Source organism: Candoia aspera, chromosome 3, assembly GCF_035149785.1.
Source record: "Candoia aspera isolate rCanAsp1 chromosome 3, rCanAsp1.hap2, whole genome shotgun sequence".
In the NCBI taxonomy this organism is placed as follows: Eukaryota; Metazoa; Chordata; class Lepidosauria; order Squamata; family Boidae; genus Candoia; species Candoia aspera.
This window is the reverse complement of record NC_086155.1, coordinates 33,219,390-33,236,999: the sequence shown is the minus strand read 5'-3', so window position 1 is coordinate 33,236,999 and position 17,610 is coordinate 33,219,390. Positions and strand designations below refer to the sequence as shown.

The following is a 17,610-nucleotide window of genomic DNA, read 5'->3' as shown; positions in this document are numbered from 1 at the left end:
GCGTCTCCAGTCGACCCTTCACCCTAGTCTGGAGCTGTTTCCTGTTTCGTCATCAGACTGAGACGGAAACAGATCGAACTGCAAGAGATCGTCGTTGGAGAGAGTTCTCCGGGCTCGAGGTAAGAGACGGCCTCGCGGATAACTGGGGCGAGGATTTTTATGTCAGGCGGCTCAACGTTTGGAGCGTTTCCGGGTTGGTTTTTTGCGCTAGTTTCTGAGAAGAGGGCTTTTAAATGCATTTGCTTATTTTACCAGGCTTAAGTTAAGTTAACCGCCCAGAGTCGCTGGGAGTCGGGCGGCATGTAAATTTAACAACAACAACAACAATAATAGTTGTTATTTTTCGCTCCAGTCATAACCGACTGAGCTGCGAGATTAAAATAACAGAGAAACGCATAATATAGTTTGCCCTGGCAATCCACTTTTTAGCTGGTCGACATATCGCGCTATACTGTATAATGTAATTTAATTCGTTTGGGCTTAGTGCTGTGTGAACTCAGCCATAGTTTATATCTTAGCATTGTAGGTGAGGGTAGCTAATTGAACCTTTGCCTATAAGCCATGATTAAACAAACCCTAATTTTCTTTATCTCTTTGCTGTCACCTAGTGATTGTCCTGATTTTGTAGCACGCACACGTGTCTGTATGTTTGTGTGTGTGTGTGTGTATGGTGTCCTGACAAGCAGGAACCACGCTGAAACAAGGAATAAGTCTCTACTGTTTTATTACTGCTACAGTAGACAGAAAATCCTACCAAACTGCAGAAGCGTGAGAAAACTCATACAGATAAACCCCAAAAGTCAAGGCGGGTCTGTTCCGTGTCTCTTTGAACGACAGCTCAAATTCTCTACTACGCATGCGTTTTCCCCCCTGGATAGGGCCCCCTCCTGCTCACCATCAGTGCTCATGACATCTGGTAGTTGTAGTTTATGTAAACCCAGTCACTTTTAAGGTATCATAGGAGTTCAGGAACTCATAGTGAATATGGAAAAAAGACAGGTCCATAATATTTTAAAATCTCAAGATATATGGCCACTTAGCAGAAACATGGTAGGCCTTTGTTTGTAGTGCATCTAGCTTTCCTTCCAGTAACAACTATTCACTGTCCCATTTAAAACTAGTATTTTAGAAGCTGGTAAATTTTCTTGTGAGAAAAGAAAAAGCAGCGCTTATATATGGATTGAATATAAAACTTATTAACAAATTTAAAATTAGTTGTATGATTGTATCACTGTCTTATAAGTTGTTTAATACTTTATATCAATGTTACAGCTGCACGTTTAAAATATATATTTGAATTATGTTGGTGTTAGTGAATTAAAATAATTAAATTATGGTTAAGCCAGTCATGCTTCCTGAATTAGTTTATTAGTATATGCATTCAAACAAATATTAAAACATGTTCATATTTTTGTTTAGGAGCTGCTTACAGTTTTTAATTAATTAAATTTAAAATTTAATGTTTTAAATAGATCTGCTGGAAGGGGCCATTTATAGCATCAAGTGCAATCTTCTGCCCAGTGCAGGAATCCATATTAAAGTATACTTGAAAGATGGCCGTTAATCCTCCATTTGAATATATTCAGTAAAGCAAAGCCCACTACCTTTCTGGATAATTGGTTCCACTGTTAAACTGTTTTTACTGTTAGGAAGTTTTTATTAACACTGAAGTGGAAACCATCTTCCTGCAACTTAGATTGATTATTCTGAGTTCTGTGCCCTGGAAAAAAAGGGAATAGGTCTTGATCTTCTTTCCTTTAGTTGTGTTTTCTCAAGACGAAATATACTCAGTTCCTTTAATCTTTCTTCATAGGCCTTAATTTCTAATCCCCAAATCATTATTCTCTGAACTTATTCCAGTTTTTCTGAATCCTTCCAAAAATATGATACCCAGAATTGAAACCAGTACTCTAGATGGGGTCTGACCAAAGCAGAATAAAGTTGAACAATTATTTCCTGTGATTTGGAAATCACACTTCTTTAATACAGTCTAAAATTGCATATGCTTTTTTTGCAGCTACATAACATTGCTGGTTCATATTCAGTTTGCAAACAACTGGTGTTCCAAGATCTTTTTCACAAGTACCATTACCAAGCCAGGTATCCTCTGTGCTACATACGTGCATTTGATTTTTATTTTCTGAGTAAATAACTTTGTACTTGTTTCTGTTACATTTCATTCTATTACTTTCAATCCATCTCTCAAACTTATCAAGAAGTTTATGAATTTTATTTCTGTCTTCCAGGCTATGGTACTAGCTGTTAGTTTTGGGTCATCTATAAATTTGATGAGGATTCTTATTCCAATTCAATAATAGTAATACTAAAAAACAGAGATCTGTTATGGCATCCCACTGAAAACCTGTCCCCAATTTGATGAGACATTGATGAGCACTCTACAAATACGGTTTTTGAATCATATACATATAAATTTGTCATGAAACCAGGTCCACACTTAACTAGCTTATAGGAGCATGCATGATATGTAAAGTACACTTTGTCTGCATAGAATAAACACTTTGTGTCTTGTAAGTTCAGCCAGACTGTTCCAATCCAACCAAACCAAACCCTGAACATCTCGATTATTCTGGATTTTGACCAAAACAAATCTGAAGGAGCACCTTACCCCTCTCTTCTACCTTCCCCCCAGATGTCCCATGCATTTGCCCTCCCCTGATCTCTCCCTGTCTTCCTTTCCCTTACTGCTCTGTAGTGACTGCTGTACACTGCTTCCTCCACTGACAGTCCTTTTTCCCCCCAGTCTCCTCACCCTGGAATGTGCATGTTTTGGTCTCTGAATGGACAAAACACACATTCCAAACTGTGTTGTAACTGAACATGTAGATCAAACAAACATGTTTCAGTTTGGCACTGTCTGCCCAGAACTATCTGTTCTATGCATGGAATGCTTTGCCCACCCTTAGCAACTTGCTAATAATTTAACAACTTTATCAGAACTTTACTTTCAGTAAAAAAAAAAATCCTATTAAAAAAATGGGAAGGGTCATCTAGCAAGATTTGTTCTTGACAAATCTTTGCTGACTTCTGGTACAGTGTAGTTTTCAAGGTGTTTATGGATCTTTGTGATCTGCCCTAGAATCTTATCCATTATTGATGTCAGAGTGCTGAGTCTAAGGATCCCTGGATCCTCCTTTTTCTTCTTTTTGAAGGTAGGGACAACAATTGCTATTCCTCAGTCATCTACCAGGTAACCAGTTCTCCAAGATTTCTCAAAGATAAATATATCATGATTCAGCCAAACCACCAGCTAGTTCCTTTCTTACCCTAGGAAGCAATTCATCTAGTTTTGGAAATTACTGAAAGTAAATATCTTTCCCTTATCCATATTTCTGTTGGTCTCAAGCTTCAGTCCTGTCCCTTCATCCTGCTTTTCACAATTTCCTAGTGGAACACATTTTTGTTGGATAAGATGGAACCACTTTTGAATCATGGAGTCATGGTAGCTTGTTTAGTGAAAATGTTAACTCACCATCTAGATGCTGAGGTTTTTTAAAAGGAAAACTCTTATGCTTTGAATCTTTCAGAAGGATTTATTTATTCCTACAACATATATGCTCTTTTTTCCCCAGAAACAATATTAATATAATAAGATTTAATACAATCAATTCATCCAATTATAATTCATCAATTCAATGTAATACTACGCAGGGTAGCATGATCATCCACCCTGTTTTTTTCTAAAAGGACCATGTTTTTACAATTCTCTGAAAATGTAAGAAGGGGATAGTCTGTATATCTGAGAATAAACTGCTGCAAAGGAAATTCACTGAGAAGGCTTGAGCCCAGAGTCCCTGAATATGGTATCCCCTTAGTAGTGGGACTCTCAGCAAGTCTTGAGTAACAGATTCCACTCAGAGAAGGCAGTCATGGAGATAGCCTGGACCTGAGCCATGTAAGGTACCAGCACCTTGAATTTCACCCAGAAGCTAATTGGCAGCTAGTGCGACTCCATATTAGTTACATTACATGAGCAAATCTTGGTATGCCCATTTCTAGCCATGCCAATTGCATACTGCACCATCTGAAGCTTCTGGATGGTCAAGTGCAGTCCCACGTAGAGCATGTTGCTGTAATCCAACTGCAAAGTGTTATAGGCACGACTGATTAAAGCAGTGGTTTTTAAACTGGGGGTAATTTAGGCATATCCTTGGGGGTAATGGTACAATTTGTAATTGCTCGTTGTGAGTTGAGGATCCAGTTTAGGTATGCTGCTTGTGTAAAATAAGAGCCTGGGGTTTTTTTGTGGGCATAATGACATTCGAGACTGGGAAAAGAGGTAATTGGGTCAAACAGTTTAAGAACCATTTGATTAAAGCCTCTTGATCCAGGAAAGGCCATTAGTGTTATACAAGGCACTCTTGGCCATGGCTTCAACCTGTTATTCAAGCAGGAGCCATTCATCCAGGAGGAACTTCAGCTTATGGCCCTGCTCACTTCAGGAGAGTGCTGTTCTGTCCAAAGATAGACTCTGGATTTAGCTGGTTTCCAAATTCACAGCCACTCTGTTTTGGTAGGATTCCATGTCAGTCTGTTTCTCCCCAACCAGACCCTAGGCACTGGGTCAGAACCTCCAATGCATCTTTCACCAAGCCCAGGGGGTGTGTTTGTGTGTAATTGGTATCATCAGCATATTAATGATACCTCACTCCATACCAGCAGTTAACCTCTTCCAGCAGCTTCATGTAGATATAGAATAGGAGGAAAAGAATTGAGCCCCACAGCACACCATAACTGAATGGTCAAGGGCATAACCTCTTCCCATCTACCACCACCACCAATTGGAACCAGCCACTCAGGGGGGAATACTGCTGAAGAATAGTGTCCCTTATTCCCAATCTACACAGTCAGTGCAGAAAATACCATAGTGAATTGTATCAAAGGCTGCTAGAGATCCAGAATAAGTGAAATACATGAATTCCCATATTATCCTTGATTATCCCCATATTATCCCTTCAAGGTAGACAGATAGTCAGGAAACAGGAGTCACTAAGAGTCTATGAGAGGCCCTCTGTATTTCAACTTATACCAAATCAAAGTGACAGTTGTTTCGTTTGACTGAGATATTTTTTGTAACTGCTCCACATTCTTCTGATATTCCATCATACCACTGGTTTAGATTGCTTTAACTCTTATCTCCCAATTTCTAGCCTGATGCCTTTACCACTACACCAAACTGGCTCTTTACCTTAAACTGAGGTATTATATCTTGAATACCAGCTGCTAGAGAGATACAAATGAAGATTATCTCTGTTCTCACAATATTCCTAAGCTTCCTGCAACTCATTGGTCACTGGGGAAACAGAATTTTAGAGTTGATTAGCTGTTGATCCAGTTTAGCAAGTTCCTATTTTTAAAAAATCTCTCCTGAATTGAACTTGATTCTAGTGACTTCATTGAATTTTTTTGGCAACAATGTGAATATGGTTTGCAATTGCTGTCCTCCTCGTTGTTGTTGTTATACTGTTTTTTAATTATTTATTAGAGATTCCGTGAGACTTACAATAAAAACAAATTCCAACCCTGCTTGGCTTTTTGAGATTGGCCATGGTTGACTGAGTGCTACCATCTGCCCTAGTCCTCCAAAGTTACCTTTTCAGAAGTAATTTTTCAATAATGGCTTACAACTTCAATGTTTTACAGCCCTAAACCTAAATAATCTTTTTTTTTTAAGAATTCATACAGTAACTATGCATAGGATTATGTTGTTGTCACTAATTTTCATAGAGAAGCCAAAAATGGCTTCATCCTAAATATGTTGTGTTGAAAATCATGCTGAACAAAAGGGATTTCAGTTAAGGTTAAGCTGATATTTCAGCAAAGTATTAGCTGGCAGGCTGAAAGTGTGTAGTTGATTATGGTAAATATTCCTAGACTTTCCAAAGGCTAACTTCCAAACTTAATCATGATTGGGACAGGTACTTAAATCTATTATGTATCTTTATCTCAGCACATATTTGCGTAGTTTTATAAATTACACTGGATTTGGAAGAAAAGAATGACAATTTCTTACTGATTCTAGGTGGTTAAGGCACCAGGTTAGAAACTGGGAGATTGTGAATTCTAGTCCTGCCTTAGGCATGAAAGCCGGCTGGGTGACTTTGGGCCAGTCACTCTCTCTCAGCCCAACTCACCTCACAGGGTTGTTGTTGTGGGGAAAAGAGGAGGAGGAAGGAGTATTAGGTATGCTCTCCGCTTTGAGTTATTTATAAAAATAATAAAGGCAGGATAAAAAACTCTAAATCTAAAATCTAACCTTTACAATGTTTCGTTAGAAATTGTGGCTTATCCAGTGATTTTGTTTGCAAGTATCTGATGGATATAGCCATGCATATCTGTGCATTCTTATACCAGAAATATGAGCCTTAAATTATAAAGGTTATTGAAATGACAAGTGCTTTTAATTTCCAGCTAAAATTCTGCATTAAAGAGGGAGTCACTGAAAATTTTTAAAATTGCTTCAAATATTTTCCTAGCGGTAATACAAATAGATTATTCCTTCCACTTGAAAATGGGATTGTCTTGGTGTTTAGAAGCAATATATATCACTTTTTTTTCCCCAGATGCCTGTGACAGTGGGATCATATGGCCAGTCCCAGCCCAGTTGTTTTGACAGAGTAAAAATGGGCTTTATGATGGGCTTTGCTGTTGGCATGGCAGCAGGTGCACTGTTTGGCACATTTTCTTGTGTCAGGTATGTTGGAGACCAAATTCCCTAGTTTTATGCAGTGTAATTATTAGGATGAATCTTCTTTATGGCCAACAAAGCTGCCAGCTATAGTACAATACAATCCTGGTAACTTAATATCCTTAGATAAACTTGACATTAAAATCTGGAGAATACAGTGGAGCATACTTATTAATACTTACTAAATACTTCTATGATCATGACACAGGTCTCATGTTTTTGATGAAGTACTGAGTGTAATGACTAAAGCAAATCATGAAAAACATACAATAAAATTATTTGTATATCTGGGATGCAGTCTGTCCCTGAAAGCATGTTTGGATCAGGGAGGATGCAGACCTCTGCATCCTGCAGGCAACTTTGGTGTTCTTTACCCTGACATTTTAGATCTTATGCATATGATTTTCTTGTTATTTATTTTAAAAAGTAACTTTGTCAAATATTATGTTCCTTTTTTTAGGATTGGCATGAGAGGGCGAGAACTGATGGGTGGCGTTGGCAAAACCATGATGCAGAGTGGTGGAACATTTGGGACATTTATGGCTATTGGCATGGGAATCCGCTGTTAACTTGGATTTCTTTTCTTCTTTTTTACCATGAAGACTAATGTCCCCGTTAGCCCAGATCCTGCTATGTAAAATAATAAAACTTTGTACCAGGAATAAAAATACCTTGGCCTTTCTTGCTGTATTGATTTACTACTGTTTCTCTGAGGACCAAGTAGCAAGAATTCTCTACAGTAAAACCTGGATGTGAAAGTAGCATAATAATGTAGTATAGAAGAACTCCATGTCCCAGTAACTTCCCTTTTATGATTCAATACAGTTCATTCAAAAATGTATTATTTTGTATCTTGGAGGTTTTTTTCATATTCATCATGGGGATGTAGAAATTCTGCTGAAGCCCATTTTAAAGCTGAAATAAAATTGGGATATTTGCTTGGGTTGGGCCAAGGTTAATATTGGCATGGATAAATCATGCTTATTCCACCTTTAGAAGTCAAAATTGAAAAACTGTAGCTGCTATTGATCTTTGCTTTACTTGTTCTTTAACTGTAGCAATGCCTAAGTTTGTATGCAAGTCCAAAGTATATGGTAAGCAATTTGAATACCATAGCTTCCTAATAGATGTCAGAAGTACACACACGGATTTTTGGCATATCATTAACAATTGTTTACCCAATTTTCTGGATATGCATGACATTGAACTAATTTCACATGCTGGATTCATAAAATATGCAAAGCTAAAAATCTGCCTGGCTGGCTCGCTTGCGGTTTAACATGACATGTGAATACATTAATTCAGAAGGTAGCACTGTACACTGTTGAAGAAACTAGAACTATCTACATTGTATTTACCTCTTATAAATCTGAAAGATAATACTAACATTTCTTCAGCATTAAAAAACACATCCTATGTTATGGCAGGAAAATAGTACTTTTATGGCTTGCCTTACAGTTATTATTTAATCAAAAGTTGGGTTGCTTGCCTAGTATAGGTTTTTAATTACTTTTATTATTGCAGATAGTAACTGCAGTAATCTTGCTCCATATCTGTACAGCGTGTGATGGCATGAAAGAGAATATAGCTGGCTGTGTCCAGCAGTGGCAGGTATAATATTACAGATTCTCTGTAATAAATAATAATACAAGAAAAGTGATTCTCTGCTGTATGTTTGCCATACCTTGATCTTGGTGCTCAGGGTTACCAAATTATACTCTTGTGTAAATTAATACAACATGGTAATATCAAAGTGAACAGTACAGTAATGCTGAGGAAAAGGTTCCAAGTAGCACATGGTAAGATACAGATAAGAGTTTCAACAATTATTCCCTATTAAGTGGGGAAAAAAAAGTGTTATTACTAAATTCTGCACATTGAAACATCTGCATCTCATCATCTAGTGCTTGGAGAGACCAGTGTGGAAAGCTCAATTTTGAAATATTTAAAGGCATTAATGTGTAAGGCAGCACCATTTGTAACAATGAAGAGATTTTCAAATGAAAGTAAGATATGGATCAAATATTTTTAGGAAAATCAGAAAAGTACTTTCCCATTAAGAGTTGAATGTGTGATACTTAAGCTGATTACAACCTCCTCAACGTTCACAGTATTCTTGTATTTAGATAGCTCAGTGCGTGGGAACTCGAGACTTCATCCTATCAGCTTTTCAGACAGTATGATGTTCAGGCCCACTATGTGAAAAGATCATTCTTTATTTCTGTCAGGCCCAGCCCAAGAACAACGAAAAGTCAGTCCATTCAAACTCCAGTTCTTTATTTGCTCACACTGTATAGACAATCTTGCCAGACTAAAGCTACTCTACCTAACGTAAGGGGAAATAACCTGGGAGACTCTAGGGCGGGGCTATCCTGAACCTCTCTGTTTTGCCACCACTGCCTCCCGGACTGTGGCTCCGCTTATCTCCTCCACCTCCGTGGAATGTGCTCCCTCCTTCCTGAGAACCAGCAGCACTGCCAAAATCCACCACAATTTCTGGCAAGCTTCAATACACTTATTACTGAGCAATACAGATAGGAGAGGCATTTACATAACTATGGGTATGAGCCAGATCATAAACAAGGATAACCTTGTTGGAAAAACACAGGAGAATCATAAATGTTAGGTAAAAGAAAAGATGTTTAAGGAGGATTATGAAAATCAGAAAAAAAATTCAGTGAAATTACAACTGTTAATAGTTATGCCATAAAATACAAAGCTGTTATCCGCAATGAGTGGGTAGTAAGGAAAATAAGTTAGTAACAGCACTGGTATCTATGAGCTCAAGCTATTATGTATCTTAAAATAGCCAGTAATTGATTCCTAAAAAGCTTTGCGTTACATAGTGTATCTCACAGCAATGGTTTTCAGGGCAATAATGCCAATGGTATGTGGTGGAAAGAGGCTAGCTGTGATAATGGATATACTGTACACAGCATGAATTTTTTACACATTTTAAAAGAAGCTGGGGGGCCCTTTCAAAAAACTTAGTATTTTGTAATTCAGCATAGTAATATTTGTAATTCAGCATAGTAGTAATTTTGGTGGTAAGCCTGTTTAAACAAATGATTTTATCATCTCCTATACTATCTATTTACAGTACATAATATTAAGTTTCAATTGTTCATGACCAACTTGCCAGCTGAGAAATGAACTAAGTATGTAAGATATGCTACCAAATAATAAACAATTGAGACAGGCAACAAATCAATGTAAGTTCACACACAAAAACTTTCTTGGATGGAAGGGAGATCTGAAAACGATACTCAGCCCCAAAGTAACAAATGGAACAAATGATACACTTCGCTCTATGTTGCTCCCCGAAGATAACTGACATATTCTAAATAGTATGCCAGGAATTGAAATCTGTCAGTCTCAAGTGTTTCAAGTATGTTTTTCCAAGTGTTCATTATTCTTACAGTGATATCCCATAATTACTTTAAAATTGGAGATGGTAATTGGCTAAAATATAGAATCCCACATGCAATGAAAGTAATAGACGTCAGAAATTTATTGTCACAGGAATATCTTATTTTAAACTTCTGAATGAAGATTATTCTTCAACTTTTTACTTTTATATCCATTAGAAACCTCCTCATTTAGGTTATTTGTTTAGTCGCTTTCGACTCTTCATGACTTCATGGACCAGCCCACGCCAGAGGTTCCTGTCAGTCAACACCCCCAGCTCCCCCAGGGACGAGTCAGTCACCTCTAGAATATCATCTATCCGTCTGGCCCTTGATCGGCCTTGGATTCCTCAAGCCCAGCACGTTGCATGATGTGTTCTGCATACAAGTTGAATAGGTAGGGTGAGAGTATACAGCCCTGCCGTACTCCTTTCCCAATCTTAAACCAGTCCGTTGTTCCGTGGTCTGTTCTTACTGTTGCTACTTGGTCGTTATACAGATTTTTCAGGAGGCAGACAAGATGACTTGGTATCCCCATACCACTAAGAACTTGCCACAATTTGTTATGGTCCACATAGTCAAAGGCTTTAGAATAGTCAATAAAAGAGAAATAGATGTTTTTCTGAAACTCCCTGGCTTTTTCCATTATCCAGCGGATATTGGCAATTTGGTCCCTAGTTCCTCTGCCTTTTCTAAATCCAGCTTGTGCATCTGGCAATTCTCGCTCCATGAATTGCTGAATTCTACCTTGCAGGATCTTGAGCATTACCTTACTGGCATGTGAAATGAGTGCACTGTTTGATAGTTTGAACATTCTTTAGTGTTTCCCTTTTTTGGTATGGGGATATAAGTTGATTTTTTCCAAACTGATGGCCATTGTTTTTTCCAAATTTGCTGGCATATAGCATGCATTACCTTGACAGCATCATCTTGTAAGATTTTGAACAGTTCAGCTGGGATGCCGTCGTCTCCTGCTGCCTTCTTATTAGCAATGCTTCTTAAGGCCCACTCAACCTCACTCTTCAGGATGTCTGGCTCTAGCTCACTGACCACAACATCAAAGCTATCCCCGATATTGTTATCCTTCCTATACAGGTCTTCTGTATATTTGCCACCTTTGCTTGATCTCTTCTGTTAGGTCCTTGCCATCGTTGTTTTTGATCATACCCATTTTTGCCTGGAATTTACCTCCAATGTTTCTAATTTTCTGGAAGAGGTCTCTTGTCCTTCCTATTCTATTGTCTTCTTCCACTTCCGCGCATTGCTTGTTTAAAAATAATTCCTTATCTCCTCTGGCTAACCTCTGGAATTTTGCATTTAATTGGGCATATCTCCTCCTATCACTGTTGCCTTTTGCTTTCCTTTTTTCTTAGGCTACTTCTAGTGTCTCAGCAGACAGCCATTTTGCCTGCTTGGTTTTCTCTTTCTTTGGGATGTATTTTGCCGCCTCTTGAACAACGTTGCGGACTTCTGTCCATAGTTCTTCCGGGACCCTATCTACTAAGTCCAGTCCCTTAAATCTATTCTTCACCTCCACTGCATATTCCTTAGGAATATTAGTGAGCTCATATCTAGCTGATCTGTGGGTCTTCCCTAATCTCTTTAGTCTGATCCTAAATTATGCAATAAGAGGTTTGTGATCTGAACTACAGTCAGCTCCAGGTCTTGTTTTTACCGATTGTATAGTTGTCCGCCACCTTTGGCTGCAAAGGATGTAGTCAATCTGATTTCGGTGTTGTCCATCTGGTGAAGTCCATGTATAAAGCCGTCTCTTAGGTTGTTGGAAGAGAGTGTTTGTTATGCAGAGTGAGTTGTCTTGGCAAAATTCTATCAGCCTATGTCCTGCTTCGTTTTGTTCTCCCAGGCCATGCTTACCTGTAATTCCAGGTGTCAATTGACTGCCCACCTTAGCATTCCAGTCTCCTGTGATGAAAATAACATCTCTTTTAGGCGTGTTGCCCAGTAGGTGCTGCAGATCCTCATAGAACTGCTCTACTTCAGCTTCTTCAGCATTTGTGGTTGGGCGTATATTTGGATCACTGTGATGTTAGATGGCTTGCCCTGAATTCGAATTGAGATCATTCTGTCGTTTTTTGGGTTGTATCCAAGCACTGCTTTAGCCACTTTACTATTAATTATGAAGGCTACTCCATTTCTTCTGTGGTCCTCTTGTCCACAGTAGTAGATCTGGTGGTCATCTGATGTGAAGTGGCCCATTCCAGTCCATTTCAGTTCACTGACGCCCAACATGTCTATCTTTAATCTTGACATCTCACCAATAACCACATCCAATTTGCCCCGGCTCATAGATCATACATTCCAGGTTCCAATGGTGTGTTGATCCTTAGAACATCGGATTCGCCGTTCACCACCAGCACCGTCGGCCACTAGCCGTCCTTTCGGCTTTGAGCTAGCTGCGTCATCACATCTGGGGCTAGTTGAACTCATCCTCTGTTCCTCCCCAGTAGCATTTTGACCATCTTCCGACCTGGGGGTCTCATCTTCCGATGGTATACCGATATATCTCTGGTTGTACTGATCCATTTAGTTTTCACGGCAAGAATACTGGGGTGGGTTGCCATTACCTTCCCCAGGGATCACATTTAGTCTGACCTCTCTGTCATGACCTTCCCGTCTTGGGTGGCCCTTCACAGTTTAGCTCATGGCATCATTGAGGTGCTCAAGATCCAGCACCACGGCAAGGTAACAATCCTTTGCTGAAGCCTCCTTTAGGACTTTCATTAAAAACAGTGTATCATTTAAAACAAGTCAAGTTTGGAAATGGGCCAAAAAAAAATCAGGTTACCTGATCAACAGCTGTAGAAGGAAGTAAAGGAAGTCCTCCCCCAACTGATCATAAAATTATGCAATATTTTGTTCTACATCTTGGAAGCTGTAACTTGTTCTTAAAATGCATGACATGTTTTGAGTGGTTCTGTGCAAGAGAGCAAAGCAAAGAATAGCACCAAAAGAGACTACCTGAAAGAGATACCTGAAAAGTCTACTAATAAGGAACTATTTGGACTGTAGGAGATTCTTCTCTTAAACATAAGAAGGACCACTCTAAAATTTAACTATACTCACTTCAATACTCATTTGTTCTGAATACAAAATTATAAATAAGGCTTCTGCTACCAAAAAGATTTAATGTTGATTAAAGTCAATTTGCAGTTTTTTAAAAAATAATTCTTCTGACGGCCTTTTAAGAGAATTTTATTTGAGTGGTTCTTACAAAGATTGTTGCAATATGAAAGTTGTTTGTTGATAGAAATATTAAGCTGTTTTGTCAAACACACTGAAGTAACCCAAAAATATATTTCAGAGCTCACAGAGCTTAAAAAAGAGCAGAGATTATATGCAACCAGACAAAATATATTCCTGCATTTCCTACTTCAACTTTTAATTAAGTACATTCCCTGCAATCATTGGAACTTTAATCTGGAAATGCAGAGATAGCTTTGTTTGGAATTCTAAACACACCTTACACCTTATTTACAAGAAACTTACAGAGACAATCAAAAGTTACCATCTAGAAATAAAAACCTCTAATCCTCTCAATTTTACCAGCTTGTCAACATTACATGAGCAGATCAGATGACTGAAAATCATTCAGTAGCCTCTTCAATTTTCAATCCATACAAAACACACTAAATATGTCCAGTTAAATTTGATATTAACCTTTAGCAGAGCATCTACATTTAAATGAATGTAAAATGCAATTTCTGCATTAAAAGAAAGGCTTGCAAAACATTAAAAATGTCCTCTCCATCTTTTACAGAAAAAATCTTTTCTATAACCTATGTCTGTTCCTACACCTTACTTTAGCCAAAAGTCTAAATGTACAAGAATTACAAGGCAGAACAAGTAGTCAGCTTTGTTTACAGTGGGAATGCTAATCAAGAGAATAAACACAGCATTCCTGCTTATTATATATATATTTCTTTAAAGGTAACAGGAAATGTACACAAAAGGACTTTACATCTTTTTCCTTTTGTTTCATCTAAATAAAGGTAACTCAAGTCTTCCTTCAAAAATAGCTATGTACAAAACTGACTCAATCCATCTTCATCGTCGAGTAGGAACCAACAGCTGGGTTGCAGTCATAGAATCCGGGAAAAGATTATGGTATGTTGGAAGAGGAACATAGGCTGCTGTGATCATTTTACCTATAAAAGGAGAAAACAAAGAAAAACATCTTAATAGCTAATAGGACAAAGTGCAATGCCTATAAAACAAAGGACAAAGCTTCAAAGTACCTTTAATTTATTTTAGCTAACTCTCATTTCACCCTTACAATGAATATGCATACTCAGTATGACTTAACTAAAACCAAAACATATTCAATATGTTTATTACAGAAGTCAGAAGACCTAAACGTGAAATGTTTAAACATAAGCCCTCGCCAGATAAAATGTTATACAGAATACTAGAAGCATTTTAAATTCTTGTAACAATTGGACATTTGGTTCCCACCCATAATTTGTATTATGTATGGCAGATAGGCCACACTGGGCAGTGGGTAATGTTGCCCTTCCCTTGTGCCGAACAACTCTGGAATTAGCAACCAGGTTCCATGTGTTTCTCCAAGTCTCAACCATATGTAAAATGAGAAATACTGTAGTTTCTTATCTGTCCTATGGATTTTCTCTGGGGCAATCTGTCGCAAGCAATAAATGGCTTCATGATAAAAAATGGGGACGATCAAAGCCACCCTTCAAATAAATTCCTTATTCATTTTGTTACTAACTCTCCTAAATTTGGAATTTTCAGCTTAACATCTCTTAAATTAAGCCCTAACACTAAAGAATTTTATTTATTTACTTATTTATTTATTTCTGTACTGCCCATCTCACAAGGGACTCTGGGCGGTTTACAATTCAATTCTTCTTTCTTTAAAAAAATGTTTTCCCTTTGTTTTGAAATACAACTTCCATTGGCTCCAGACTGTATGTGTCAATCACCACATGGTAAGAGCTGAAAACTCTGAAAACCACATTTGGGGAAAGTGCACTTATTTCATTTTAAGAAGCATTCACTAGTTATGAACACCTTTTCCTACAGCCTCCCACCCCCACCCAACAGTTGGTGATAGCAGCTCAGATGCTGCTGCTGGAGGATGGAAGATGCATCTGAAAGAGCAAATTTTCCATCCCTAATCTATATCTATTAACCATGTTAGAAAGCATTATGACAATATAGTAAACATTAACTTACCTGCAAACCACCTTCCATGTAATGCATTGACAGCTGCAATTGCTGCAGCTATTGAAGGGCATTTGACATACACGTTGCCCTGAAGTATAAAAAAATAGTATTTATTCATTCTACCTACAAATGTATTTTCTTTGACTAGCTGCTCTTCTCTATTTTAATGCTTAGACATACATATTTAATAGATCTTTTTACTTGCAAATCAATAGATGTTGGCAAAGAAATTTTAAGAAAAAAATCAATACAGGTAGTCAACTAATAGGGACTGGAAAACGTGTTGTTAAGCGGTGTGGTTGTTAAGCAAGGCATCATGTGACCACATCTGATTTTACATTTTTTGCAGTGGTCGTTAAGTGAATCATGTGGTTCCCCATTGATTTTGCTTGGAAGCTGGTTGGGAAGGTCGCAAATGGCGATCATGTGACCCCATGACTCTGCAACCACTGTAAATAGATGGCAGTTGCCAAGCACCCAAATTTTAATCATGTGACCATGGGGACGCTGCAATAGTTCTAAGCGCAAGGACCAGCCACAAGTAAATATTTCACTGCCGTTGTTAGCTTTGAACAGTCACTAAACTGCCCAGAGTCCCTCTGGTGGGATGAGATGGGCGGAGACAAATTTGATAGACAGACAGACAGACAAATGAGCAGACTACCTGTAGGTGAAAATACTTTGTCTTTGCACAGCTAATTACTTAATTTTAAAAATAATTTGTACAAAATCCATAGCTGTATTAAAACAACTAGCACAAGTTTCTGACTAATGAAAGCAAAGAAATGTATCTTGCATAAATATATCTATTTGCTTATTAATGCAACATACAGTGACCATTTAACCCCATCTAATTATTTTAATAATCTCAGGTAAAAATCTGGCCCCAGAATTTTGAATAACCGAAGTTTGTCAATACTTGGAAAGAGCAGTGCAATACAGAGCTTTTGCTAACAGTCTCACTTTTGGAGTGGCAGATGAATTAAAGTATAAATAACAACTGCATAGTCTGGGTTGTTTTTGACATTTCTGTTAGAAGTTGGAAGAAAACACGCCAGCCACTTATACAACCAAAAGAAGTGTAAGACTGTGGGGACCACTCTTCTCAAACCAGATACCAGTATTTATGGGTAAGTTGATTAATAAAGGTAGGTTTGCACATCATAGTCCATTTTGTGGTGGTGGACTACCATATTTGAATTAAAAATGTTATTTTTCACAAAGATTTAATCCTGAAAACACTGAATTCCATAAACTATATACTGATTTTGTAGTCTTGTAACATTCATAGATATAGTTCTTTAAGTACAAGATAGCCCTGATTTAAATAGTTTATGCTGACAGAAGAGAGAGAAAAGTGAAAGGCCCATTAGAGCCTCCAGCTGAATACAGGTTGATAAGGTTGTAATTGAGACGGAATGTGTAAAGAGGAGAGGATGGGCAAAAGATCATCCAAGAGAGCTTGTGGTTGTCACAGCTGTCAGAGATTTAAAAAAAAACACGTGACTATGTGTGATCTGAATAGCATAAGGAAAAATAGGTGAATAGGTGTTATGTCTTGATATCACATTTGCTGCTCAAGCTGATCTGACAAGGACCCAGGGGCCTGAGTCACTAGTGTTCTCGTTGCCAGAGCTGACATGAATAGGTATAGCTGGCTGCCACTAGAAGGAAAGGTGCCAGTCAAGGACAGAGTGGCAACCAGGAAGGGGGCCCCATTAGACATATATCACAAAGGCACACAGCCATTACGCTGGAGTGGTAACAATGGTTCATGTCACATGTGAATTTCTTTGAAAAGAGGAAATGGAGGATGGAAAAATGGAAATTGGGCCTTTGAAGGGATACTGAGGAGTGAAAGCTTGCTGCTGGTGTTTAAAGACAACTGGGGACAGAATGAGCTGAATGAACAATGGGAAGTGGGCCCAACTTCTATGATCCTGATCATTGATTTGTGGAAAGGACTGGAGGATCAGTTGGAGGAGCCATTCCCTGGGTAAGAAATGAACTATAATTGCAGCATACGTTCCCTGCCCCCTGAAGGAAAAGTAAGGGGGAGGGCTTGTTCTCTCTGAACCCATGTGAGAGCCAAAAAGAGGAGAGAGGGTTGGTTAGGAAGGATGTAAAGAGGATTTATGACAGAATAAGTATGTGTATCTCGGCAGCTGCTGAATCACTCTGCAAGACAGTATTCCTAGAGAGAATAGGGCAGGGTAGAGGCTGCTGTGGGACAGATGATACGGAATGCAAAGGATAGCTATAAAATACATCCTGGTTGGTTTGGGACCATGA

The 17,610-nt window shown here is 38.3% G+C and overlaps 2 protein-coding genes across 10 annotated transcripts in view; one reads left to right on the top strand and one right to left on the bottom strand.

Annotated features, from left to right (window-relative positions):
- Nucleotides 1-15: 15 nt before the first annotated feature.
- Nucleotides 16-7,374, top strand: ROMO1 (reactive oxygen species modulator 1). Of its 2 annotated transcripts, none has more exons than XM_063297284.1 (3): nt 16-119; nt 6,582-6,712; nt 7,167-7,374. In XM_063297284.1, exons 2-3 carry the CDS (start codon nt 6,582-6,584, stop codon nt 7,273-7,275), a joined length of 240 nt encoding a protein of 79 aa, XP_063153354.1. In that variant the 5' UTR covers nt 16-119; the 3' UTR covers nt 7,276-7,374. The 2 variants fall into 2 exon arrangements, with proteins under 2 accessions (XP_063153354.1, XP_063153355.1); XM_063297285.1 differs by lacking the exon at nt 16-119 and adding an exon at nt 120-193.
- Nucleotides 7,375-13,310: 5,936 nt separating this feature from the next.
- RBM39 (RNA binding motif protein 39) overlaps nt 13,311-17,610 on the bottom strand; it is a 32,095-nt gene continuing 27,795 nt past the window's right edge. For all 8 annotated transcript variants that reach the window (XM_063297276.1, XM_063297278.1, XM_063297275.1 and 5 more), the window contains 2 exons: nt 15,328-15,406; nt 13,311-14,279 (listed from right to left, as the gene is read on the bottom strand). In XM_063297276.1, the coding sequence (XP_063153346.1) occupies nt 14,179-14,279; nt 15,328-15,406 (180 nt within the window). In that variant the 3' untranslated portion in view covers nt 13,311-14,178. The remainder of the gene's footprint in view (nt 14,280-15,327; nt 15,407-17,610) is intronic.

Bases quoted from the DNA above. Each gene is read 5' to 3' on its own strand.
- ROMO1 (XM_063297284.1), top strand. From the start codon at position 6,582: ATGCCTGTGACAGTGGGATCATATGGCCAGTCCCAGCCCAGTTGTTTT. The intron at 6,713-7,166 runs GTATGTTGGAGA...TCCTTTTTTTAG, and splicing joins GGCACATTTTCTTGTGTCAG to GATTGGCATGAGAGGGCGAG.